At 38.7% G+C, this 27,880-nt stretch overlaps 1 protein-coding gene across 1 annotated transcript in view; it reads left to right on the top strand.

Annotated features, from left to right (window-relative positions):
• Positions 1–5,029: 5,029 nt before the first annotated feature.
• LOC123256256 (DNA (cytosine-5)-methyltransferase 1-like) overlaps positions 5,030–27,880 on the top strand; it is a 48,349-nt gene continuing 25,498 nt past the window's right edge. The window contains exons 1-13 of the mRNA XM_044684918.1: positions 5,030–5,074; positions 12,902–12,985; positions 13,077–13,186; positions 14,825–14,943; positions 16,075–16,167; positions 18,160–18,311; positions 19,013–19,200; positions 21,254–21,437; positions 22,966–23,063; positions 24,110–24,260; positions 25,212–25,324; positions 27,117–27,318; positions 27,434–27,567. Of these exons, the coding sequence (XP_044540853.1) occupies positions 5,030–5,074; positions 12,902–12,985; positions 13,077–13,186; positions 14,825–14,943; positions 16,075–16,167; positions 18,160–18,311; positions 19,013–19,200; positions 21,254–21,437; positions 22,966–23,063; positions 24,110–24,260; positions 25,212–25,324; positions 27,117–27,318; positions 27,434–27,567 (1,673 nt within the window). The remainder of the gene's footprint in view (positions 5,075–12,901; positions 12,986–13,076; positions 13,187–14,824; positions 14,944–16,074; positions 16,168–18,159; positions 18,312–19,012; positions 19,201–21,253; positions 21,438–22,965; positions 23,064–24,109; positions 24,261–25,211; positions 25,325–27,116; positions 27,319–27,433; positions 27,568–27,880) is intronic.

Below are 27,880 nucleotides of genomic sequence, written 5' to 3'. Positions count from 1 at the left end.
AGCACCTAGCACAGTGCTTAATATAGTAGAATAATTGTTAAATTTCAGGCACTTTAGAACCCCCAACTTCTTCCCCTCCCCAGAAGTTTACCTCTTATGGGAAGGTGAACTTTTTTGATATCTTAGACATGTTCACTTCTTTCCTTTCTCAGGTTGTCTTGTGTTTGCTTATCTGTTTATATATTATATTCCTAGAACACAAGCAACTCGAGGGCAGGAAACATCCATTTAAAATTTTTAACATTTGTTATCCTTTTTATTATTTTATTTTATTTTAATCTTTATTTTTTGAACCAGTATCTTCCGTCTTAGGATCAATAATGTGAACTGGTTTCAAGGCAGAAGAGTGGTCAGGGATAGGCTATGGGGGGTCAAGTGACTTGCCCAGGGTCACACAGCTAGGAAGTGTCTGAGGCCAGATTTGAACCCAGGACCTCCCATCTCTAGGCCTGGCTCTCAATCCACTGCGCTACCTACTTGCCCCAATGTCACTTAAAAAAAATTCTTTGTATCCCCAGTATCTAGCGTGGTGCCTTGCACAGAGCAAACTTTAAATGTTTACCCTATTGGAAGAAAAGCTACATTCTCCCAAGGACTGAACCAAGATGGTGATGCTGCCCAGGCAACAAGATTGATTTTTTTTTAACCCATACCTTTGGTTTTAGGAGTAAAAAGAAAAAAAATAGGATAAAACAAGCAGTCCCTACTCTTAAGAAATCCACAGAAAAACATCCTAGCTACCCCACTCTGCAGGACATGGTCCCCTAGAGAGCCAAGCAGGAGTGGTGCTAGTGGCTCCATCCCTAAGATCCAGTCCTGCAGCATCTCTCCAGAAAAAGGGAGAAAGCATTTGTGGTGGCTCTTATAGTGGCTAGAACAGAAGTGCTTTCACCTGGGAGGAGGGAGAAGAGCTGCAGGTGTATAGCGTTTCACCCCTGAGTGGGTGATGGTTTGGGCTTAAAAGCCCCACAGGCCAGTGGTCAGATCGTGATAGTGTGTTCGTAGTTGTTATACTGTTGGATTATTTCTTTGGTGGGAAGCTTTGTCTTTGGTTTGATGGTATCTTCTCTTTTGCTACCATCACCTCCCAGTAAAGAATTGTTCATTCCAACTTGCCTGGATGGCAGTTGGGTGTTTTAGATACTCTTTTTAATTAGAAACACATCAAGGAATTGAATTCTAGAGCAGTAAGTAATATCTTCGTTGTTATCTGTTCTGTATCTATATGATAAAAAAATAAGATGAGACAGTGAAGACGGACAAAGAAGTCCTGGGGTACAAACTTTCTCTGGTCTATGGTTTGTTGACTCGTTTGGTAAGATTTGGGATTCTTGGTCTTTCTTCTAAGATGTAGCTATCGATGTCTATTGGGGTCTGAGCTGTGAAAACCCAGCCTATTTACTTCTCTGCTGGGTGAATATGAAGATCTTTGGAACTACTGATCCTGTCTTATAAAAATCCAAGGCAATGGCTTGTTTTGCCTCTTAGGCTGTAGTTCCCTTGCATTTTAGTTCAAAAAAAAGAAATATTTCAGAGGAGTTTTCTGGGTTGGCCCCCTAGCAAAGCCTGGAGTTGCAGGGGATATGGTGCCACTGATTGGTTGGGTAACCTTAGGCACTGACAGGCCTCATAAAAGAGCTGAGCTAACAGAATGGTTATTCTCTTTTTCTGTCTTTTTTTTTTTTTTTGCAGGTACTTAGAGCTTTCCAAGTGGCTCATCATTTCAGAGCTAGTACAGCTGCTAGAATTCACCCAGTCAAACTTGTATCTGATGGTTCATCTGCTAGAGTAATTTCCGTCAAGTCTGTGGTAGGTCTCCATTTGGTGGGGGCTAAGTGTCATAACCTAAAATCTCCTCCGATTGGGTTGATTGGCTTGTGTGCTAGGGCTGTGGACCTCAAACCAACCCAATCCCTCTTTTCTTTTGTATAAAGAACTTGGAATCCAAAAGGTGGACTAACTTGCCTAAAGTCAGACTGATAAGGAGTATAGAAGAGCTGGAGTTTTAGCTTGGAGCCTTGGATTCCAAGTCTACCAGCTTAGAGACGTAGGATTCTGCCAGCCTGGCCTGAAGAATGAAGAACCAGGTGCTTAACAAGACGTGATTTAGCCTGGGACGGTTGTACATACCCCGCTGCTGTTGGGGCAGATTGAGGCTAGCGGATGTCTTGCGCTCAGGAAGTCTGAACTTAGGTAGAGCTAAGGGCTATCAGGTGTCTGTTCACCGGAACCTCGGAAAGGCTGGGGCCACACAGGCTGCTTGAGGAGGGGTGAACCAACCTGGGTTCGAAATGGGAGCAGGTTAAAGCTTTTGCTCTCATCTGTGTAGTCTGGCCCTGAGTGGTCACTGCATGTCCAGCCCGCGGAAGATAAGGGAGACTCATTCTCCTCAAAAAGGAAAAAAAATGATGACTTGGTTTGTCTCTAATGTCTCCTTAAGTTTTGAATCTTTTTAATAGAGCCAGTCTTAGTGACCTCCTTTCTTTAAATAAATTCTGTAGGGCTGATGACTTTGAGAGGAAAGTTTTGTATGGCCTCCACTCTTATGTTTGATGTTTTGTTTTTTTTTAAGATGGAATGTTTGTTCTTTTGCCTTGGAACTCATCTTTATTTTATTTTAATTTTAATTTTTTATTTTTAACCCTTGTACTTTGGTGTATTGTCTCATAGGTGGAAGATTGGCAAGGGTGGGCAATGGGGGTCTAGTGACTTGCCCAGGGTCACACAGCTGGGAAGTGGCTGAGGCCGGGTTTGAACCTAGGACCTCCCGTCTCTAAGCCTGACTCTCAATCCACTGAGCTACCCAGCTGCCCCGGAACTCATCTTTAGTATTGATTCTAACGGGGGCAGCTGGGTAGCTCAGTGGATTGAGAGTCAGGCTTAGAGACGGGAGGTCCTAGGTTCAAATCTGACCTCAGAAACTTCCCAGCTGTGTGACCCTGGGCAAGTCACTTGACCCCCATTGCCCTTCTTACCACTCTTCTAAGGATCCAATACACAGAAGTTAAGGGTTAAAAAAAAAATAAAAAAATATTATTGATTCTAAGACAGAAGGTAAAAGTTTAAAATAAGAAAGCAATTGTTTTAAATAAAAAAAAGACACAATGCTAGAGATGGTTGGAGATGACTTTATTATTATTTAAGTGTTGCCTCATTAATACAAATAGCTCATCAATGCCGATGACCAGCACTTCGTGTTCAATGGAGTATTCAGTACATATTTCAAGAATGACCTACTCAGTGAGGTTATCCTTTGATCCTTGGGTACTTCTGAGATTTACTTTTCTTCAGTATAAAGACCATTCTGAGCTAGAGCCTGGCACTTCTCTCCTGGCTGCATAGGATGACATTGTTGCTATTGATATTTCCATTGAGGTCTAGTTGCTTTCCTTTGAATGTAGATAGCCCACTCTCCCCTCCCCTTCCTCATGCTCCTTGATGATTTCAGGGGCATGTAACAACTTATGACCTGATGGTAGGCTTAGATTGCAGAGGATGATGCTGTGATGTGTACCTTATCTAGAGTAAGCCTAGGCTGGGTTAGAGGTGCCATTTGGCTGTCGAGTGACTTTTTTCAGTAGCATGTCTGCATCTTCTTCGTTTGTTCTGAAGTACTCCTAAGGGAAGGGAAGGGATCTTTTCTGCTATTTGCGGGGCAGTACATTTTTGAGAGCTTCATAATTAAGACAGAAAACTTTGTCCTTCCATCCTCCCATCGTTCCTGGCTCGTTAAAAACTTCCTGTCCTAGTTAATCAAAACAGATGAGGGACAACAGATGGATTTTGAAAATCTAACAATGAATACCGAATATACCGAATATTACTGTACTGCTACTGAGTCTGGAGAACAGGGAGATTTACATAGTTAAAGACTAAATTCACCCATTTGTCAAGAGCGGGGACTTTTGACGTTGCACAGTGATAAAATTGGCTCAGGTCATTGTCTCTCGTTCTTGGTTTCCGATGCCACCATTACTCAACCAGTAAGTTATCGACTCTATCCGCCCTCTGCCCTCCCCGAGAGTTGGCCAGCTGTGCTGACAAGAACAGTTATGCTATCCTAACCTTTCAGGTGATTTCTGTAGCATGTGAGGTATCCCAGCTCTTGAATAATTTGGCCAGCAGGTGTTAGGAGTTTAAAAGCATTGGGGGAAATGCTGCTGCTCCTCTTTTTTTTCCCCCTAATTTGTTTTACTCATGGGACCTAAATGCCAATAAGTTGCCATTGTTTTTGGAAGCTCTACATACCCCAAATGGCTCATAAAGGACCGACTAGTCCAATGTCACTTCCTTGATATTGAATGGATTAACTTCTTAACCAAATTAAGGAGGTTCCCTTTGCCAGCCTTCCCTGGTCAGATAATCCTGCTGAGGGTCATCTACCTAAGCTTCATTTGTGCTGATTGGCAGATATACCTTGGGCACTCTTTGGCTTAAAAAAAAAAGTACTGATTTACTAGGTAGGAGAGTAGGAGAGTATTTTGGTCTTCTTGTCTTGTCCTGGGTTCCTTCCTTAAATAGTGAAGGAACCCTTACCACTCTTCCACCTATGAGCCAATACTCAGAAGTTAAGGGTTTAAAAAAAATAGTGAAGGAGCTTTCTCATGTCCAACCTCTTTCCAGTTAGAGGGAAGGAGGCAGGCATCCATCCGGAGGGCAAGAGGTGCTGAGGAAGTATGAGTTTCTGAGTTGATTTCTTCTTGTTGAATGATGAGTTTCTGGACATGAAGTCCAGGAAAGTAGCCAGTTAGGAAATGATCAGGAGAAACTGAAGTCTTCCTTATTGTCCAGCTTAGTATATAGCTCCCTCTTCCTTTTAATGTCAAAGTAAAATGCCTAGGCTTTATCATAGCTTTCCCATAGTAGGGAAAATGTCTAGGCTCTCCTGTACTAACTACTCTTTAAATGTCCTCTACCCTGTCCCAGGAGAGGAGAGCCGGTTCAAGTAAAATTCCCATCAAATAAAGAATTGGTCTTGGAGAAAAGTTAGTCTTCATCAGAAACTGACTGCTTAGAAAAGAGTGCCACAATGACTTACACTTCGAGCTCCGAAGACGAGAAGGGACAAGATGTTGTAATGGACCCTTTACCAGAAGTCACAAAGACTAGAAGTAAGTGAGATGAAAGGTAATGCCACTTAAACATTGCCATTTCTGATCTACAGGACCATTTATGTGACATCTGTTTGGAACGGGAGAGAGCTTTTTAGCTTTCACCCAAATGGGACAATGGGCTCTTGGGCAGTGTTGTCTAGATTGTCATAGTTCCATCTCCAGTATTCATTCTAGTAAGAACTCATTTTCCCTCTTTATTCTTGGTATAAATAAAAAATCACTTGGTACTATTGTGACCCAGGTTCCTGGGGGGTAGAACTTTTGCTAGGTATCATGTGAAAGCATGTCTTCCTATACTTGGGATAAGCACCATGAACAACACCCAGGGCAAATGTCTTCATTGGAATGATAGGATGGGGGGAGAAAAGTCAAGCACTTACAGTTTCCCATGTAAGAAATCTTGCCAACTTGGTCCAAAAGCTTCTTTCAAAGCTACTGAGATGCCCTTGAGTGCTCTTGATGCCCTAGGGCTAAGCCTTAGTTGCCCTGCAGAGAGTATGGCTCCTTTAGGCATAAAACCTGCCCTCCGGTAGGATGTGCAACGTTCCTAGAACCGAGTAAGTTAATCCTATTTGAGAAGGGTTCACAGGACTATACAAAACGTAAAAATGGGATTAAATGTTCTTTTAGAATATATAAATTCTACTATTTAGTACTCAAGTCTTTATTGCCCCCTCAAACTCTTACATGGCAAGAATGCCAACAGTGGTTACTCAGCATATTTTAAGTATAGAATGATATAAGCCAATCTGTTCATTTTAGAAAGAGGACAGGTCTTAATGGATTAGAAAGTGCATGCAGGCATTCTTCTCTTATCATGGGAGTAGCAGTGCCTTGGAAAACTGTGAGAGGCTAAGATGGTCAGGAGAATGTCTTACCCTTGCACCATATCGTCCTGCTCATAGGAGAAGGACTAACCTGGGCAAAGAAAGGCCCTACCTAAAGAATATACCAATTGGGAGCAGTTAAGTGATAACCATAGATGGAGCATTAGTCCTGGAGTCACGAGGATCTTAGATACTTCTTAGCTGTGTGACTCTGGGCTAGTCATTCAATCCTGATTGCCTAACCCTTGCCCTTCTGTCTTTTTTCTTTAATTTTTCTTTAATTTTGAACATTTCCCCATAATTACATTTTTCACATTCTTTCCCTCTTTCCCAAATCCCCACACCTTCCTGTAGCTGACGCATAATTCCGCTGTTGTCCTTCTGTCTTGGAACTATTCCCAAGACAAAGTAAGGGTTAAAAAAAAGAGAATATACCAATTGTCTTTCCTCTCTCTTCCCCAAAGTCCTCCTAGCAACCTTCCTTCCCAGTCCACAAAGATGTCTCCTTTTTATTCACTTGTTATGATTTGATATATTTAGATTGACAGGTTGATTTAGAGCAGGAAGAGATAATAGAGGCCATCTAGTCCAATTCTTAAGAGTTTGGTCCAAAGTCCTCAAATCCACAAAACTACTGGATTCTCCATTGGACATCGAGGCTACTGTCCTTTATCTTCTGCCTCTAACCACCTTCCACCCTCACCCGTGGCCAACAACAAAACAATGACCTTTGGGTTGCCTTCTTTAAACAGGAGGATCTTCACGTCTAGCTGCCAAGGAAGCTAGTAAGCAATGGAAATCTCCTGCAAGGTGGGTTTATTAATAATGCTTTGCCTTATCTAGGCATTGACTTAAATCATATTTTGGTTAGAATGTTGGTTGAAAACTTAAGAGAATTTGTTATTTTGACAGCTTTTGAAGCAACTAGTATCAGTTTCCACTCCCCCTTTCCTTTTTGTTTTATTATTAAGGGTTTTTACTTGGTCCTTCACCTTTACTGCTACGTGGCATGTTGATTGTCTACTTGCAAAGATCACATTTAAACATAGTATGTGAACTGGCTAATGTCTGAGCTTCATGGGACTAGAGCTTTGAGGGCTCTGATTTTTTTTTTTTAGTGGAAAGTGGGGCTTGGTTGGTGGGAAGAGGCAAATGTCACCATGCCTCCATGAGTTGGTTGAGTTCATCTACTTCTGTGTGAAATAGTGAATAGTGAAACAGTGTGAAAAAGTAGCTAGGTGAAAAGGTGTCTAGCAGCAATTAGTAGCAGAGAAGAATGGTCTTTACGGTGGTGGCCATGAGGAGAGTGCCCCCTTTCAAAAAGACTTCTTTTGGACAACAGATCCACTAAACGGAAACCAACGTGGACTTCTGAAGATACTTCTCAAACCGAGGAAGACGCTTCTAAGGTGAGTCACTTGCTGTCCAAGCATCTTTTATTTCTCAGTCACATCTTCTGGTTTTCTTAACACCTGGTGCTTTGGGGAAGGGAAAATGTAGCTGGAGAATGCCTAAGAGTGTAAGGCTTGCGCTTTTTCAATTAAAGATAGTTAAGGAAACCAGCTAAAAGATAAGAGATTATCCAAGGTACATTATGTCCTAAGAATCAAGGGAGAAAGTGAAACTTGAGCGCCATCCTATTTGTCTTTGAGTTGGTGATTCAACATTGCCAGCTACCCTGCTATGTGGATAAGGAATGTAGAGGAGTTCTGTGGAGAAGAAGATATCAGCACCCTCAAATAGTAGAGGCAGGAGATGCTTTTGCCACATGTGTCTCTCTCCCTACTATCATATGCCAATTTGTGCCTATTCTTTCCATGCTTTATTTGTGAGAGTCTGTCCTAGGTTTATGGGGGAGAATGTTTTGTAGCTACTCCTCCTACTATCCCATTTTAGTCAATTTAATTGTTTTAAGCTCAATTTTGCATTGGTAGAATACTAAAGATATGCTCATCACTAGGGACTTAGGAGTTTGGGTTTTAGGAAGAAAGATGTAGGTACCATACCCTAGATCCCAAACTCACAGCGAGCTACCTTCTGGGTGCCTAGAGGACGTATTGTTATAGCTACTTCTCAGACATTAAACCAACTACTTTCACCTATAGCACTCCTAATATTCCAGGGCAGAGCCATCTATCACAGTAGGCAATATTTCTACCAATAATAATTGTTTATACCAATATAGCTCTTTATACATCATCTCATTTGACTCTCCTTCTGGCTCTGTTAGGTAAATGACATCATCCCTTAGTTTAGAAACTGAGGCTTAAAATAATATGGACATAGGTCTTGATCAATGACACATGTAAAACCACACAAATCAAAAATGAATGCAATGGCAATGTTTTTTATTCATTTTTTTAATATCACTTTGGTTTTCCCTAGTATCTCTCTTTCCCATAGAACCATCCCACATAACAGAGTATTTTGTTTAGGACAAAAAAAAAGCAGAAGGAAAAAATCAGTGCAATTGATTCATATATTAAAAAAGCCCCCCAACAGGTATTATTATATGGACTTCTCATCTCCAGAAAGGGATTGTCAGAAACATTTCATATTTCTTCATTTGAATTATGCTTAATGTTATTACATTCAACCTTTTAAAAATCTTTATCTTGACTTAGGATTATTTTGAGACAGAAGAGTGGCAAGGGCTAGGCAGTATGGGTTAAGTCACCTGCCCAGGATCACCCAGCTAGGAAGTATCTGAATCCAGATTCAAAGCCAATAATTATAACACCAGGTCCTCCCAACTGCAGCTCTGGCGTCCTATCTACTATGCTACCCGCTTTGCTGTTGCATTCATTTTTTTTTTTTTTTAATTTTTAAACCCTTAACTTCTGTGTATTGATTTATAGGTGGAAGGTTGGTAAGGGTAGGCAATGGGGGTCAAGTGACTTGCCCAGGGTCACACAGCTGGGAAGTGTCTGAGGCCGGATTCGAACCTAGGACACCCCGTCTCTAGGCCTGGCTCTCAATCCACTGAGCTACCCAGCTGCCCCCACTGTTGCATTCATTTTTGATTTGTGTGGTTGCTTTTTTCCCCATTTACGTTGTTATAGTCATTGTATATATTTTCTTGGCTTCACCTATTTCACTCTGCATCAGTGCTTGGAGAACTTTTCATGCTTCTATATTCATCACATTCTTTTTTTTTTAAACGTTTACCTTCTGTATTAGAATCGACACACTGTATTGGTTTCAAGGCAGAAGAGTAGTAAGGGCTAGGCAATGAGGGATGAGTGACTTGCCCAGGGTCACACAGCTAGGAAGTATCTGACGCCATATTTGAACCCAGGACCTCCTGTCTCTAGACCTGACTCAATCCATCGAGCCACTTAGCTGTCCCCCTGTTCATTTTTTCCTCATAGCACAGGATTATTCCATTATGTTCACATACCACAATTTGGTTAGCCATTCCACACTTGATTGGTATTGACTTTATTTGGAGATTGCTTCTAACAAAGATTTTTATTATGTTGCAATCCACTTGCTTTCCCCCTTTTCTATAAATTCTTATAGTATTTCTAGTTGGTATGACAGTCTACCACTTGGTCATGGGCTAGGGCAAGAGGAACTGAGACATCAGCCCTCTTCCCACCAACTACATTATAAGTGACTTAAGTTCTAGGTACATGTGGTACCTAGAACCAAACATTCTCTCTTGAAAACAAACTTAATTCTCCCACCTTTAACAGCTTTCACTTGATTCCCTAACTCTGAGGCAGCCAGGTGGCACGATGGTTAGAGTAAGTGCTGGACCTGGAGTTCAGACCTAGCACAGTATCCGGAACATAATTGATATTTAGCAAATATTTATTTCATTTCTTCCAGCAACGAAGTGAAAAGAAATTGAAAGCTCAAGTCAAAAGAAGGTAAGAACCGTGAACATATTCTTGGCTCTCTTATAACTTTGAGCATGTTAAAACTGCCCTACTCAGAAACAAAGTCAGAGGATTTCAGACCCAGTCGGGAGCTGACCATTTGGAATATTAGTGAAGTTGTGGCAAATTCTGGGCTTCTCCCTTCCTTTGGTCAGACTTATTGGCAGCTAAGTGGCATGGCAAATAGGGAGCTAGGCTTGTAGCCAGGAAGAACTGGGTTTGAATCCTACCCTTGGTGATTTAGCTGTGTGATTCTGGGCACCTCAGCTTCCTTAACTGTAAAATGGGGATAATAATGGCACCTACCTCACAGGGCTATTAAGACCCAGCCAAAGGACATATGTTAAGTGCTTTGCAAACCTTACGGTACTATATAAATTCTGGCTATTATCAGGGTTCTTCCCACAGTGATCATTTTAACTTCATTATTTCATTGTCATAACTCTTTGAGAGCTAAAGCTATTTCCCACGATCCAGAATGCCCATGGACCTAAGGAATTCTCTTTATCAATGAACACCCCTACAGCTATTTGTGTTCCTCACCCAGCCACCAGCTTTTCTCTCATTGGACCCAGGTTCAAAACCTTTCCAAGACCTGCCAGAGTTTGTGCTTGGCTACTTTGCATAGAGCTTGACTCCAGAGTTAATTTGAGATCTTTGAGAACCAGGGTACCATCTATTATGCAAGGATAATGCTCCAAAATGGGACTTTTAATTTTCTCCAGACTTGTTGGGTGGCTTCTCCTAAAAACATCAAAACCCTTCTGACTTCAAATTTCTTAAAATGCACAGGGAAGTGGCACATAGTAAAGCATTTAATAAAGACTCCTTAATTGTCTGACTCTAAAGCATAGAAGTAGATTTGCAAGTCACTAAGACAGTAGACTAACCCTGGAAAAGGCTTGCCCATTCAGAGCAGCTAGGTGGCTCAGAGGATAGAAGGCCAGGCCTGGAAATGGGAGGTTCTGGGTTCAAATTCAACCTCACATGTAAAAGCTATATCATCCTGGGCAATTCACTTAACCCCCGTTGCCTAGCCCTTAGTGTTCTTTTGCTTTAGAAGCAATACTTAGTATTGATTCTAAGAGAAAATAAGATGGTTGGTTTTTTTTAAAGACTTGACCAATTAAAGTAGCTCTTCAGACAAACTATTATCTTCAGCACTGATCTTGAGTTTTTTCTTCCCAGAGTTCCTTCAAAAGAACATACCTCGACTAAAACTGAAGAGGTAAGGATATTTCTTGCTTGGATGACAATGAAATTTTTTTTTACATTTGATAAAGGCAGATTTATTTGACTTTTAAAATTATTTTTAAGTATTTTCCCATGGTTACGTGATTCATGTTATCTCCCTCCCTTTTTTCCTCCCCCCTCCTGGAGCCGACAAGCAATTCCACTGGATTATACTTGTATTATCACTCAATACCTATTTCCATATTATTCATTTTTGTAATAGAGCAATCTTTAAAAAACCAAAACCCTAAATCCTATACCCATATAAACAAGTGTTAAATCATATGTTTTCCTTCTGCGTTTCTACTCCCACAGTTCTTTCTTTCAATGTGGATAGCGTTCTTTCTCATAAGTTCCTCAGGATGGATGACAATGAATTTAGAAGGACTAGATTTCCATTTTTCTATCTATGAAATGGGAATAATAATAGCATCTACTTTCCAAAATAGTAAATATCAAGTAAAATAAGGTCTTTTAAGTGTCTCAAACCTTAAAACACTTTATAAATGGTCACTATTATGTTAAAACTCAGAGTCTAACCTTTGGCTTCTCAAATGCATCTATTTTTCTATCCATGTGACCTTGGGCAAGTCACTTAACATCTGGTGGTGGAGTAGTTTCTCTCTCCCTAGAAAATGAGATTGGATTAGTATCTAGCCTAGTTCTATAATTCCTTCTTAATCCCACCTTTCCAAATAACTTTATGGGAAAGTAAAGGAAGAATGTCAGAATTTTACATTAGGAAGCAGAACCTGGAACAAAAAAAGCTGAAGTTGTCTTGCCACCCAAGTATGTGTCTATACTAGAGGGAGGTTCATGCTATTTTTGAGGAGGAATGGTAGGTATAAGGGGCTTTCCTGTCCAGGGAGTAGGAAGAAATTTTTTTTTGGTCCAGTGAAGAATGGGGCTCCCTGGGGTAGACATTCTGAGATGATGCTTCTCCATCCCTCATTCTCTCTAGTCTTCCTGTTCCCAGCCCTTAAACCACATAGAAGACAGCAATAAAGGAACACAGGGTACATGGTTTGGGAATCAGTTCTCAAGACCATTAAGGGGAATGGGGAAAAGGGTGTCAATATGAATGAGGCAGCTAGATGGTGTCGTGGAACCTGTCTCAGATACCTGTGAGCTATGTGACCCTGGGTAAGTAACTTAACTCTTTGTACCTCAGTTTCTTCAAATGTGAAATAGGGATAATGGCACCTACTTCACAGGGTCGTTATAGGCTTCAAATAAGATAATCCATGTAAAGGACTTTGAAAACGTAAAGCCTACATAAATGTTAGATATTCTCTCCTCTCACTGTAAATATCTGCACTGGTAGCAAGTAGGGGTAACCTCTAACTGTATCCATCCTATAAGGATTTGGGTGCCTTGAGCTAGTAATCTCTATAGAACATAAGACGTTTGGTCCAGACAGCTCCTCCAAGCCTTAACTTATGTTCCCTCTACCCCTCTCCTTACACGCACACCCTTTAAAAAGGAGGCTTAAGTGGTCAGTGTTAAGAAATTATTTTTTCTCCTTTTTCTGAATTGGTTCCATTGCAAAAAAATCCCAAACACTTTATTATAAGAGGGTGGGGAGAGATTGGAACACAGCCTACCTTGGCTAGCTTGGAGAGTGTTTCTTTTTCTTTGTGAAAAGATCTACTATGGCATTGTTAATCATGTTCCCTTTCATATACTTTAAATGTGAGGTTAGCCTACTCCCTGCACACAACTGTCTGGGAGTAACTTTAGCTACATCAGGATGGCTTAATTGAACTTGGGCACCAGTTTCCAGTTCTTGGAGTGGGAGAATGGTGACATGATTTTCTAAAAGCTGGTTGATCTTTCTCAGCAGGTTCCTTCATCTAAATGTCCGCAGTGCCAGCAGTTTCTGGATGATCCTGATCTAAAACATTTCCTAGGAGATCCGAATGATGCTGTAAGTTTGGTTAGGAGTTTTGCAGGGAGGGACATCCACTTTGATCTTCCCTTTCATCCCTTCCTCTTTCTAACTCTGAAATATCTCTCAGATGGAAGAGCCAGAAATGTTGGCTGACAAACTGCTGTGCATTTTTGAAGCCAACGAAAAAGGTTTTGAGAGCTACGACTATTCTCCGCAGCATAAAATAACATGCTTCAGGTAACATGGGAGTCGGGGGCAGAAGGGGAGGTAGTTGGTTCTTTGATGCTTGGGTTGACCAGTTCTGCACATTCAAGACACCTGCAAACAACTAGCTGAACATAAAGGGGGCTCTTCTTTTCCTTTCTTACTAAAGGTTATTTAACTCTGGGAAGAAAGGAGGTGGTGGTACATTTAGGGCTCCAAGCTGAAAGTTGGGTTCTTTTCTCCAACTGCCTATTCATGTAAATTCATGTTCATTTAAAATATTCAACAAATGCAAGCATGAACTATAAAATAACTCAAAAATGAGAAAAGAGACGTTTCCCCCAAAAGATTTCGGTTGAGTACTACCTATTACCCTTATAATATATTTAAATTTTTTTCTTTATTTTATTTTAATAACAAATTTCCACATAAGTTTTCCAAAGTTATGATTCATGTTGTCTCCCTTTCTCCCTTCGCTCCCCTCTCCTAGAGTTGGCAATCAATTCAATCTGGGTTATCCAGGAAAACATACTTCTATATTCATTTTTGTAAGCAAAGCAAATAATCTTATAAAACCAAACCCCAAATCCTAAACCCAAATAAACAAATGATAAATTGTATGTTTTCATCTGCACTTATACTCCATTCTTTCTCTGGAGGTAGATAACTTTTTTTCATAAGTCCCTCAGAATCGTCCTGAATCATTGCATTGCTGTTAGTAGCAAAGTCTGTCACATTTCATTGTTCCACAATATTGCTGTTACTGTGTATAATCTCCTGGTTCTGCTTATTTCACTTTGCATCAGTTCATGTAGATCTTTCCATTTCTTTTTGAAATCATCTTGTTCCTCATTCCTTATAGCACAAAAATATTCTATCACTATAGATTTTTAAAAACCCTTACCTACTATCTTAGAATCAATTCTAAGTATTGGTTCCAAGCCAGAAGAGTGGTAAAGACTGGGCAATGGGGGTTAAGTGACTTGCCCAGAGTTCCCCAGCTAGGAAATATGAGGTCAAATTTGAACCCAGGACCTCCCATCTCTGGGTCTGGCTCTCTATCCACTGAGCCATCTAGTTGCCCCCTATATTGTAGATTTTTAAAGGATAATGTCATCATATTCAATTCTCTCTGGTAAAAATTGCTGTGGAAGAGAGTATCATCTTTGGTTTCTGCCTAGGAAGTCTAAGAGATATGGAACTGAGAGCCAAATCCATCTCTAAAGGCTGGAGGTTGCTTTCTCTTTGTCAAAGCTAGGAATTCTTCATCAAAAACATAATATAGAGAAATATTAGGCAAAATATCAAGCCAGGTCCTATAAGGAGTAAGAAAACAGACAATTCCTACTTTCCGGAACTTTATAATCTAGTAAGAGAGAATGATTTGCTTTTTCCATAGATAGCATTTCATGGGAATAGGGTGCTTTTCATTGGAACCTCAACAACCTTATGAGATGGAAAGAATCAGTTATGCTTTTGTTGAAGCCCATGGTTGAAGGATATTTGTGCATAATAGGATAAAGAGATCTAAGTATTAACCAAATGGGTTTCTGAGCTCAAGATTCGATAAGGCCATCTTAAAGATTAAGGGAAAATAATATCTGACTTAAATTTGTAAGACATTTATTAAAATCATGGGGACTTTCTCTCTTTTTTTTATCCACTTGCTAGTGTTTATGACTCGATGGGCCATCTGTGCCCATTTGATACAGGCCTGGTTGAGAAGAATGTTGAACTCTACTTCAGTGGAGTAGTGAAACCAATCTACGATGAAAACCCAGGCCCAGAGGGTAAGGATGAACATTTCCTATTCATTAAACTATTCAATAAATGCAAGCATGAAGTATAAACCAACTCCCCAAATCAGGCAAAGCCATAAACTCTGAATGAAGCACAATTGTTTACTATAGTAATTCTGGACTATTAATAACAAATGTTGCATTTACTTCTGTGTTCTTTTGGGGTCAATTGATGTCTATTTGGATTTGGTTTCTGCTGGTGTTGGTATCTAGCCAATGGATATATAATAACAAAACTGATTCTTTATAACTTCATTATTTATTTTCCCATTGTTTGTCATTTGTTGTACTACTTATATTCCTATGTAATACGCTAATCATTGCATGGAAAACTTCAGTTTTTTTGCTCTTGCCTCAAGAGGAACTATAAAACTCCCTTCTCTCTCCTAGAGTCACACAGCTGAGGCCATATTTAAACCTGGTCTCTGGGCCTGGCTCCTTAATCCACTGAGCCATTATATTTAGTTATACTAAATTTTTTGGGAAAACCTCATATACTCAAATATATGGAACTGCTTAGTCTTCACCATTATGAGTAATAGTCTTATGATAATATTGTATACTTTAGGCATGCGCCTTTTTATGTAGATTCCTTAACTGTAGTTTAAAATGCTTAGAACTGTAGTTTAAAATTAATGTGGAGATTTTGTGCTTTATTGACTTGCTTACCAAAAAAATACCTTTGACTTTAAGTCTGAGATTTGACTTTTTTTTTTCTTGGTGGCTATTGGTTTTATGAAATCACAGCAGACTGACCACTCTTCTAATGATTTCTGACCCATAGCCACTATATGCCTTATATTATTCTCAGGAATCATTTGTATTCCACTCCCTCCCAATCCTTTAGTGACAAACCTTCCAAACTCTGGCCTTTGGCATGCTATATTGTGCCTATGCCAGAAATTGTTCCAGCTTGGTTGGGCTTCTTCTGATCTAGGCATCAACTGTTTTAGAGTTACTGTAGTGCCAGAGTGAAAAATCACAGTTGGATTTCAGTAGCAGCTCTTACTACCACTCAAAAATAGACCATTTCGCTTATGGCTCATATTAGTCAAGGCTTAAAATATTTTCTTTATTAAAAGAAAAAAATGAGTTAAGTATGCATTTTGTTTTTTTCTTTAGGTGGTATTAGAGCTAAAAAGCTTGGTCATATACAGGGATGGTGGATTACTGGTTATGAAGGGGGAGATAAAGCTTTCATTGGCTTCACAACAGGTATCTTGAAAGACTTGATTCATTTTCTTTTATATTTTCATTTACATGATTTCATGCTCTTTCCCTTTCTTCTTCCCTCTCCCCTCCCAGAGCCGACAAGCAATTCCACTGGGTTGTACAAATGTTATCACTTGATATCTATTTCCATATTATTCATTTTTGCTATAGAGCAATTTTTTAAAGCTAAACCCCAAAGCGCACACCCATATATACATGTGATAAGTGATGTCATATGTTCTCCTTTTGCTTTTCTACTCCCATAGTTCTTTCTCTCAATGTGGTTAGTATCCTTTCCCATAAGTCCCTCAGGAGTGTCCTTGAAGCCTAGCAGGTTGTTGAGCATTTCTTTAGACATCATTTAAGTTCAAAAAATTGACCATGGGCATAAAAACTTCACAATCAAATGCAGAAAAGCAGAAATTATAAATGCAATGTTCTGATCATAATGTGATAAAAATTATAATCAATAAGGGCTCATGGAGAAGCAAATTAAAAATAATTGGAAACTAAATCTAATTCTTCAAAATGGGTAAATCAAAAGAACAAATCATAGAAACAATCACTGATTTCATTGAAGAGAATGACAATGAGGAGACAACATATAAAAATTATTGGATCCAGTCAAAGCAATAGTTGGGGGGGGGGAATTTATATCTCCGAACACTTATATTGATCTGCTTTTTCTCTATTTTATTAATATCTTGAATGGAACTAAACTAGAAAAAGAACAAATTAAAAATCTTCATTTAAAGACTAAATTGGAAATACTAAAAATTAAAGGAGAAATTAATAAAATTGAAAGTAAGAGAATCATTGAACTAATAAATAAGACTAGGAGCTGGTTCTATGAAAAAACAAATAAAACAGAGTTTTGGGTAATTTGATTTAAAAAAATCAAATTACAAGTATCAAAAATGAAAAGGGTGATTTCATCTCTAAGGAAGAAGAAATTAAAGCTATTAGGAGCTATTTTGCCCAATTACATGACAATAGACATCACAAAGGTTCAAAGATTGATTCTGAGTTTTTAAAATTCTGCCATTTCAATATTTACTCTCATTTGCTTAAAGGACAACCCTGGAGCTATCCTCATTAACTCCTTCCCCACAAACCCCTTTGTGGATTTAAAAAAATCAAACTTAAAAACATTTTAGAGCCAAGAGTGATTATGTACATCTGTAGTCTCTGCTATAGTCTCCCTTGGGGGACTGAGGCTAGTGGATCTCCTAAGTTTAGGAATTCTGAGTCACAAGGCTCAAGTTGACTGGATGTCTATATTAAAGCTGGTACAAATATGTTGATTCTCCCAAGATTAGAAGGCCATTATATTTCCTAAAGAAGCATAAACTTGCTCATTTTAGAAAAATTGTTATTCAGTTGTGTCTGATTCTTTATGATCTCATTTGACATTTTTTGGGCAAATAAATTAGAGGATGGTTTGCCATCTTCTTCTCTAGCTCATTTTACAGATGAGGAAACTGAGGCAAACAGGGTTTAATGACTTTCGCAGGGTCACACAGCTAGTAAGTATCTGGGGCTGGATTTGAATTCTGGGAAGAGGAATCTTTTCTGACTCTAGGCCTAATGTCATTTTTAGAAAAATAGAATAGGTTAAAGCTTCCATGCTGATTAGTATTGGGATTGGGCCCTGGAGAGGCTATTGTACTTCCATCCTGGGTGAGATAAGGAGAACCAAAAAACTCAACCTTTTAGACATTATCCACCAAAATATCCTCTTCATGTTTATGTCAGTATCTACTCCCAATAAATCCCCTCTATCTCCCTAGTTAGAACTCTTTTTAGCCAAAATAGTTAAACCAAGCCAACAAACACCACCACCATATTGGATAGCTTATCTAATTTGGATCTGTGTTCTATCACCTTCCAACTACAAAGGTGTTGTCAAGGCCCTCTGCGACCAATTTGATCTGAATTCTAATACCGTGTTTGATATCATTTCTCACTCTCTCCCCCCAAATTCTACTCTTCCAGCTTTTGCTGACTATATTCTGGTAGAACCTAGTGAGGAATATGCTCCCATTTTTGCGCTGATGCATGAGAAGATGTACCTGAGTAAGACCGTTGTGGAATTTTTACAGACAAATACTGATGCCACTTATGAAGACCTCATCCATCAAATAGAAGTGAGTATTCTAAGTCCTTTACACTCTACTATGGCAACTCAACTCTTTTAGAAAGTAGGATACTTAGGGGCATCTGGGTGGCTCAGTAGATGGAGAGCCAGGCATGGGAGATCTTGGCTATGAATCTGGCCTCAGATGCTTCCTAGCTGTGTGACCCTGGATAAGTCACTCAACCCCCATTAGCCCTTACTCCAATTCTGCCTTGGAACCAATACATAGTATTGATTCTAAGACAAAAGGGTAAGGACCTAAAAAAAAAAGTTGAAGGACAGTTTGAACTCAGATGTTAAAGTTTTTCTTATTTGAAAATCAAAACAGAAGTTCAGTGTGGTCCCAAGGTAATGCCTTTGGGGCTTGGCATGGGTTTTTTCCCTCCAGCTAAAAATGAAATACAGTATGATTCCTTTAATGACAAAGGAAGATAGTTTATTTTTTTTAAAAATCCTTACTTTCTGTCTTAGAATTGATATTAAGTGTAAGGCAGAAGACCAATAAGGGCTTGGTAATTAGGGTTGTGACTTACCCAGGATCACACAGCTAGGAAGTCTCTAAGGTCACATTTGAACCCAGGACTTCTCATCTCCCAGTCTGGAGATGAGACACCTAGCTGCCCCCATGGTTCATTTTTGACTCTTGTCTCTTCTCTCCACCCTTCATTTTTTTTTTTTGTTCTTTTTCTTTCTTTTTTTTTTTTTTTTTAGTCAAGAATTCCTCCTTCTGGCCTGAATTTTAAGCGGTTCACAGAAGATTCCCTCCTTCGTCATTCCCAGTTTATAGTTGATCAAGTGCAAAGTTATGATGAAGCCCGAGACACTTATGAGGAGTCTATTATCATTGCCCCCTGCATGAGAGATGTGATCAGCTTAGCTGGTGTTACCCTGGGACAAAGGTAAACATGGAACCTCTTGGAATAGCTATCGTTTGGTTGGTTTGCTTGTTTTTTAAAACCTTCCTCTGCCTTAGAGTCAATACTCTGTTTTGGTTCCATGGCAGAAGAGCAGTAAGAGCCAGGCAATGGGGATTAAGAGACTTGCCTAGGATCACACAACCAGGAAGTGTCTTGAACAGATTTTAACCCAGGACCTCCCATCTCTAGAACCAGCTCTCTGTTTACTGAGCCTCCTAGCTGTCCTATCATTTGATTTTTTTTTTAAACCCTTACCTTCCGTCTTGGAGTCAATACTGTGTATTGGCTCCAAGGCAGAAGAGTGGTAAGGGTAGGCAATGGGGGTCAAGTGACTTGCCCAGGGTCACACAGCTGGGAAGTGTCTGAGGTCAGATTTGAACCTAGGCCTGACTCTCATTCCACTGAGCTACCCAGCTGCCCCCTTATCATTTGATTTTTAACTTAATTATTTCTTAAATTCAATTTTATTTTTAGTTTTGAATTCTTTCTATTTCCCCTCTCCTACCCATTAAGGAATAAAGGAAAAACAAAACCTGTTAAAACATGTAAAATCAAGCAGAATGAATTCCAAATTAGCCATGACTCTGTACGTGTGTGTATACGTGTACATACTTCGACGTACACTCTGAATCCAATACTTTTCCCTCAGGCAGTGCAGTGGAGAGTGTTTCATCTTGGATTGGTTCTAGTGAATTGATAAGAATTTTTAAGTCTCTTTCAAAATTGTCTTTATAGTATTATCGTACAGAAATTGTTCTCCTGATTCTGTTTGCTCTACTTGGCACTGGCTCATACAAATCTGTCTTGTAAGTTTTTCTGAAAACCATTTCCTTTATAACTTCTTATAACACAATATTTCATCACATACATATCATTCCCCAGGTGATAGGCATTTTCTGTTTCCAATTCTTTGCCACCAATAAAGAATTATCATAAGTTTTTTTTAACATGACTTTTTTCCTCTTTAATCTCCTTGGGTATGCCCAGTGGTATCATCAGGTCAAAGAGTGTATCCAGTTTAATAGCTTCTGAGGATAGTTCCAAATTGCTTTCCAAATAGCCGGACCAGTTCACAGATCCATCAACAATGTATCAGTATACTGTAACTATTTTCCCTACAAGTACTCCAGCATCTGTCATTTACCATTTTTGTCACCTTTGCCAAGAATGGATATTATTTACATAAATGTTGTTGTGTAATGAGGAAAAAAGGGCATTAGTTACTTCTTCTAGAAATACTCTCCTACCCCCCAACACAGATGAACTTCATGCCATTTTCACAAAAATAAATGCAGTGGCTCTGACCATATAGACAGTAGTCTATCCTTGATAGACCCTTACCTTTCTGAGAAGGAACTGTTATTTATTCTTGAGGATCATTATCAATCACTAGGAGGTACATGTAGTAAAGTTCACTTTGCAGAAGCTGCTTTGATAGTAGGGTAGCTCTCAGCATGGGAATAAATCTGATCAAATGAGCTTTAATTGGGACCCCCTAAGTGATATGTGGATAGATTTCAGGGAAATCTGAACTGGAATGGGGAAAATTTTTACATCTTGATTTTCACTAACCTTTAATTTAAATTTAGCATTTCCTTCAATTGTGAAATTTTAGGAGGAAAAATCCTTATTTTGATCAGGGGTCTATGGGTTTTATCAGACTGACAAAAGGGTCCATGATACAAAAAAGATTGAGAACCCTTGTTCTGGGGGAAGATAGAAGTTTTTGTTTTCACTTCCTTATTCTTGGCATATTGGAAGAAACCTAATTTCTTCCATAACTTTTTCTGGATAGGATTTGGTAGGAGGTCATCTTTCTGGCTGGATTAAGACTGGGATGAGATGAAATTTCTTATGTCTTTTCATTGAAGAAGAAACCTAACTATCCAAAAGCATAGAACCTCTTTCTTCCACCTCTTCCTCATTGTGTTCTATTTTGATCTTTGAATATTGTTAGCATGTTGACTCTTTAAGTTATCTATGGACCAAAACATACTTCTGATCGTGCTAACAAGACTTCTGTATCTCTTTCAAGACGAGCTGCACGGCGACAAGCCATGAAACATACCAAAAAAGTGAAGGCTAAAGCACCAACTAAAGCCACCACTACCAAGCTCGTCTACCAGATCTTTGATTCGCTCTTCCCAGAGGAAATTGATAGGCAAGGAAAAGAAGATAAGGAGAGCGCCATGAGGCGTCGGCGCTGTGGTGTCTGTGAGGTAATACACATTTGACTTGATTCAGAGAGAATCCTTCTGTCTCAAACATTTCTGGGATTTTACATCTACTTGTTTTTTTTAACTGTCACCCGTCAAATTCTCCATTATGACTGGTTATGGTCAATCATTTAGCTTTAGTAAACTGCATTAGAAAGTATGACATTCTACCTGTGGAATCTCCTTCCTCATCTTTTCTAAGGGATCCAGAATTTGGTCAATCCAACTCCTAAAAGGTTGGCTGCCTTAACATTTGTTTACATTATGTGTTATATGTTCCGAGTTCTGCTTGTTTTGCACTGTATTGATTGCTACTTCTTCCTTTTTCATGAATCATATCTTTTTTTTAAACCCTTATATTCTATCTTAGAACCAATACTTGAATATTGGTTCCAAGGCAGAAGAGTTTGGGCATCCTAGTGCCCACATAATGGGCCAGATGCTGGTAGGTAAGTGGCTTTATCTATTAATCCTTTGAATCTTGAGTAACAATATCATGCCAACTGTAAACTGTAAGAAAAAACAGATTGTATAATATGGTCTAGAGCAGAATTCTTTTTAAAAAATTAATTTGCTTATTGGTTACATTAACATTCCCCGGTATCTCCCTCTGCTCCCTATACTAGAGAAGGTATCAATGGACTAAAAAATGTTTATATAAAACTATGTCTTGTATGTGTCTGTTTATTGGTTCTTTTTCTGGAGATGCACATTTACAAGTTATTCTTCCTAGTATTTCTGTTGCTGTATATAATCTTTTGGTTCTACTCATTTCACTTTTCATAATTTCATGTAGGTATTTCCATATTTTATTAAAATTAACCTGCTTATCATTTCTTATAGCACAATAGTATTCCATCCCAAACATATATCACAACTTGTTCAGCCATTCCCCAATTGATGGGCATCTCCTCAATTTCCAGTTCTTTGCCACTTATAAGAATGGATATATTAGAACATATGGGTTCCTTTCCTTTTTCCCTGATCCCTTGGGAAACAGACCTAACAGTGATTTAGAGCAAAGTTCTTAATCTGAGGTTCATAACTTTGTATTCAATGGCCATTCTTCATGGGTCTTTCTTTCCTTGAAGAAATGAGAGACTTAGTTACATAGAATCATAGTTTGAAAAGAGTCTGCAGATTTCAGGAGAATGTGGATAGGGGGGAAATTACATCTTTATTTTAATATAATTGGTTTTCTTCAAAAATTCTATATACTCCAGTCATTTTTCTGAGAAGAGGTCTATGGACTTTATTTAGACTGACAAAGTTCCAGACACAAAAAAGTGAATACCTTCTGCTGTGGGGAACAAGACCAATCCATTCCTTTAGAGAATGAGCCTCAGAATACGATTCCCCAAGTTGATGTTGCCACTCTAGACCAAGAAAGGATATAGTGTTTACACAGAGATAAAAGAAATATATTGCATGGCACCTATGATACTTAGCTTCAAGTTTCTGGGGATTTTAAATTTCTAATAGAGATTTAATTAGGGTTGGCCATTGAATGCGATACTTTTGCCACTTCTAGGTTTGCCAACAGCCTGAGTGTGGAGCATGTAAAGCCTGTAAAGATATGGTTAAATTTGGGGGCAGTGGGCGCTCCAAGCAGGCTTGTCTACAGAGGAGGTAAGTTTCTAACAGTCTAATCTAACAATCCAGACCTACATTGTGTTCTCCTTATATTTTTATAGAAGTAGGTCCTATTAGAAAGCACAGATTTGAGGCAAGTCCTGTGTTAGAGCCCCTACCTTTTCAAAGACTTCTTCTCCATTCTATTGGCATGATAACTTCTAGATCTCTCCTCTTAGACTTGAAAGATAATTTCCACCGATATTCCTTTCACCAATTCAGCTAGTAACCCTTCTATGCCTTAGCAAATAGGAGAATGTAAAAAATGTAATATTAGACTCTGATTTAGGCAGACCTGGGTTCAAGGACTGTCCAAAGCATTTACTCCGTGACCTGTGAACACATTTCTTAACCTTTCTGGGCTTCAATTTCCTTTTTCATAAAATGGGGGGGGGTTGGATTATATGACCTTTTAATAATGTCCCTTCCTGTTCTAAAGCTATGGTTCTACAGTCTTCAAGAACTGCTGTCTGGAAAAAGACTTAATCCTATGGACAAACATGGTGGTGGTGATCCACTCAACTTAACTAGCTGGCTTTAGACAACCAATTTGCAGCCTATCTTTGGGCCTCTGATTGAAGGAGGTCCATTGTGGTAGGACTTGCTAGTGCTTTTCCTTACTCTGCTGGAAGAAGTTTTAAGACCCTGGAACCCCGGCTATACACATCCCAAGGAGGCATTGGGAATGAGATCAGTATGAGTTTCTCCACTAAAACTTTGCTTTTAAAAAAAGTGTACTAAACCTGTGATGTTATTGGTATTAGACACTAACAGTGCAGGTTGTTACTTTCTCAGTAAATAATCTTACAGAATTGTCTAGGGAACTGAGAACGACTTGCCCACCGTCATGATTTTTGGTGAGAGAGGCAAGATTTAAATCCAGGTGCTTCTAGCTTTGAGATCAGCTGCCCAGTTGTTTAGCCAGGTTGTGTCTTATTTGTATAAAGACTTCAAAAAAAAAGAACTAGTCAGTGTATTGATAAGGTGTCACAATTTCCAGAGATCCCTCTCAAAACCAAACCTGCATATTAATAACCTTCTAGGTGCCCAAATTTAGCTGTGAAGGAAGCACAAGAGGATGAAGAGTTTGATGAGGATATTTCTGAATCAGTATCACCTAAGAAAATCCTTGAAAAGAAGAAAAAGAAACGAAACAGGACTAAGATCACCTGGGTTGGATCTCCGATCAAGGTAGTATTTAGAAAATTATTTTGTATCATAGGAAAAAAGTTACCATTCTAACAAGCACATAGTGGTGGCTAGTGGATAAAAAGGTCACACTAAATTTAACCCATTCCTTTCCCCCTAAGGAAGTATAATTGCTAAGTAGTATCTTCATAGCTCCTCTGCCGTTCAAACAGTGCTGGCCAATGGCCCATCCATCCTCTTTCAAAATGCTGTCACTTGACTTGCCAGTATACCTGGACTAACAAAAAGGGGGGTGATCCTTGCACTATCTACCTCACAGGAGTGTTGTAAGGAAAATTCTTTGCAAACCTTCTATTGACACATATAAATGATAGGGAAAGTGGTTTGCAGCAAGGGCTCAATTTATTACTTACACCTTTTTACAAATCGAGTTTCTTCCGTTTCAGACAAAATGAATAACTGCAAAAATAGAAATAGATGGCTTTAATGATGTTTGTCTGAGTAGCCAAATTAGATTTTTAAAACAAAGGTTTTGTTTTCCAATTTCCTAAGACAACTCTTCCTTTCCTTAACTTTTGGATCATCTGCATCATAGCTGACACTTGGATTGTTTGCATCATTAAGGCACTTGGCCTAATACCTGTTATCCTTTGGATACGATTGTTTAATAAAGGTTACCTGAAAAATTATGCTTTTTTTTTTTTGGTGGAGAGAACAAGGCTTTTTCCCATATGATATATGCAATTGAGGAGGCAAAGGACTTGCCTTTTCTTAAACATCAACCTAATTCACTTCAAGAAATGTGCCTTTGTTGTAGCTTTTTGGCATCTGACAATTTCCATTATGAGTCTTTTAAACTGGAAAGGTTGGCTATAAGTTTACAATTTGTGTAGAAGATGGGGAAGGATCATCTAGCTCATGAGATGATAAGCAGAGTTCTCAAAACTTTCTACTGAATTAATACAAAATTGTGCATCTTGTGATATTGTTTTACAGGAAGAAGAAAGAAATTACTATCAGATGGTGTACATTAATAATGAAAAATACCAAGTAGGAGATTGTGTATCCATCAGTCCTGATGACCCCACTAAACCACTATGGCTAGCTAGGTTTGTGTCTTTTACTTCATCTCTACTGATTTTTTTCCTCCCCTTTCTGTGCACTGTCCATACCAATGTGTTTAGACATTTCTCAGGGGCAAGGAAAAACTTGATCAGCCTACTTTTTTAAAAATCATTCTTTGATCTAGCATTCTTTGTGGAATGGCTCTTGGGTTTTATTTTTTTTTTTTTGCATCCCTACATTTCTTGGATATCAAACACATGATTAAAAAGATTACTTATTCCTCTCTCATCCTAGTTGCTTTGTCTTTATTGGTACAGAAGGTTTTTTCAATTTCATATACTCAAATATCTCTCTACCTTAATAGTTGCCTAGCTAAGAACCCTTCCCACAGGCATAGCTAAGAAAGGATCCTGTTCTTTTTATCTCCTGCTTTTTTCTGTCTTAAATATTTCATTTTACAACTTTTCAATGTTCATGTACTATATTTTTAGTTGTGATATAAGGTATTACTTAAACATAACTTTTGTTACATTGCTTTTTAGTTTTGAACAATACTTGTTAATTAAGGAGTTATTCCTCAAATAATGTTCCTGGGTTTGTTGAAGACTAGATTGAGTTGGATTGATTCTTCCTTGTTTAGGTTTTTTGTCCAAACTATTTTTGAGGTTTTTAAAACATATCAAGTAGTTTACTGCTTCCTTATATAATTGGAAGTCTGGAAACATTTTCCAACTTCCTCCAGTCCCTATTATTTTTCTGGATATTAAAGGAATGATTTTTTTTCCTAACTGAAGAATGCTGGTAGTTGAATATATAACTTAATCTGTTAGCCTGTATAGTATGATCATTTGTAGTACAGTGACACAGTCCAACTATGAGCAATGATTATGCCTTTGAGTCATGAGTCTTTTACTTATTTTTTAAAATGTTTTTGTTGTCTTTTTTTACATCATAGTTTTTCCCAGAGTCTCTTCCTAGCTATCTGAAATAACAATTAAAACAAAAAAGAGGAAAAAATCAGCACAATTGGTCAACATGTTGAAAAATTCTAAAAACATGTGCAATAACACCTGTGGACTTCCCACCTCTATGAAGGGATGAGTTGAGGATGTTCTCTCATATTTAAGTCATTCAAATCTTTATAATTTTTTATATTAACTTATTTTTTGGTGTGTGGTTGTTCTATTTAAATTGTTATAATTGTGTTTTCTTGACTTTACTTACTTTACTCTATCAGTTCATGTAAATCATTCTATGTTTCTCTGTATTCATCATATCATTTCTTTTTAATAGCACCTTCTTTCTTAGAACTAATACTAAGTATAGGTTTCAAGGCAGAAGGAGTGATAAGGACTAGGCAGAGGCGGTTAAAGTGACTTGCTCAGGGACAGGTAGGAAGTATCTGAAACCAGATTTTAACTCAGGACCTCCCATCTCCAGGCCTGGCTCTATCCATTGAACTACCTAGCTGCCCCACCATCATTTCTTATTGCATTCTTGTAACATTTTTTTTAGCCATTCTCCATTTGATGGGGCTTCTACTTTGTTTCCAATTCTTCAATATCACTTCCTCCTGGATTCTGTGATTGCTATGTAGACATACTATATTTGGGCATTGGTAGTTGCTGTTATTGTATTTTGGGAAGCTACTATTTTTAGTTTCTTAGCTGATTTGGGATGGCACCTAAGTAAATCACATTAGCAATTAGAGATGATTTTCTCTTCTTTGCCTATATTTATGCCTTTAGTTTATTTCTCATAGCTATCACTTATATTCAAGAACTGTTAGTGGGAAAGAAAGAGCCCTTACTTTGGTCTGACTTTTTTTGATTCTAGAATTACATCATTATGGGAAGATAACAATGTACAGATGTTTCATGCTCACTGGTTCTGTACTGGGATAGATACTGTCCTTGGGGCAACATCAGATCCTCTGGAGCTCTTCCTGGTAGATGAGTGTGAAGATATGCAGCTCTCTTTCATCCATGGCAAAGTGAATGTTATTTATAAAGCTCCCTCAGAAAACTGGTCCATGGAGGTAGGCATGAACCTTGTGACTTAGCTTAGGTTCTCTATTCAGTTATGATATTTAAAAAATTCTAACTCAATGCATGGAAAACGTCCTCAACTTTTCCCCTCTTAATTTCCAAAAGGGAGGGTCAGATGTGGAGCTCAAAGTGATTGAAGATGATGGCAAAACCTATTTCTACCAGATGTGGTATGATCCAGAGTTTGCAAGGTTTGAGACGCCTCCGCAGGTTGAACTTCCGAAGCTTGGCAAACACAAGTGAGTGGACAGGAGAGAATATTTGTGTTGATGTCTACTAAGAACAATTTTTATTTTTTAAAAATTCCCTAAAAGATCTAGGATACTCTTCCATAAGTAACCCCCACTCCAAGCAATTCCCTCTCAGAGGCTTGTCCAGGGGCTCTGTTCAGCAAGTAGGCTGACTTTCTGTTGGAATTTGATTCCAAACTACTTGCTGTCTTATCCAAGCCCCATAAGGAGAGAATGATTTCTCTTCACACAAGCACAACATGCTTCAACCTGTTCAACATGCAATTCCTTTCTAGTCTTTGCAATTGGTCATTTCAATAGA

Source organism: Gracilinanus agilis, chromosome 1, assembly GCF_016433145.1.
Source record: "Gracilinanus agilis isolate LMUSP501 chromosome 1, AgileGrace, whole genome shotgun sequence".
In the NCBI taxonomy this organism is placed as follows: Eukaryota; Metazoa; Chordata; class Mammalia; order Didelphimorphia; family Didelphidae; genus Gracilinanus; species Gracilinanus agilis.
This window is presented reverse-complemented; position numbering and strand designations above follow the sequence as displayed.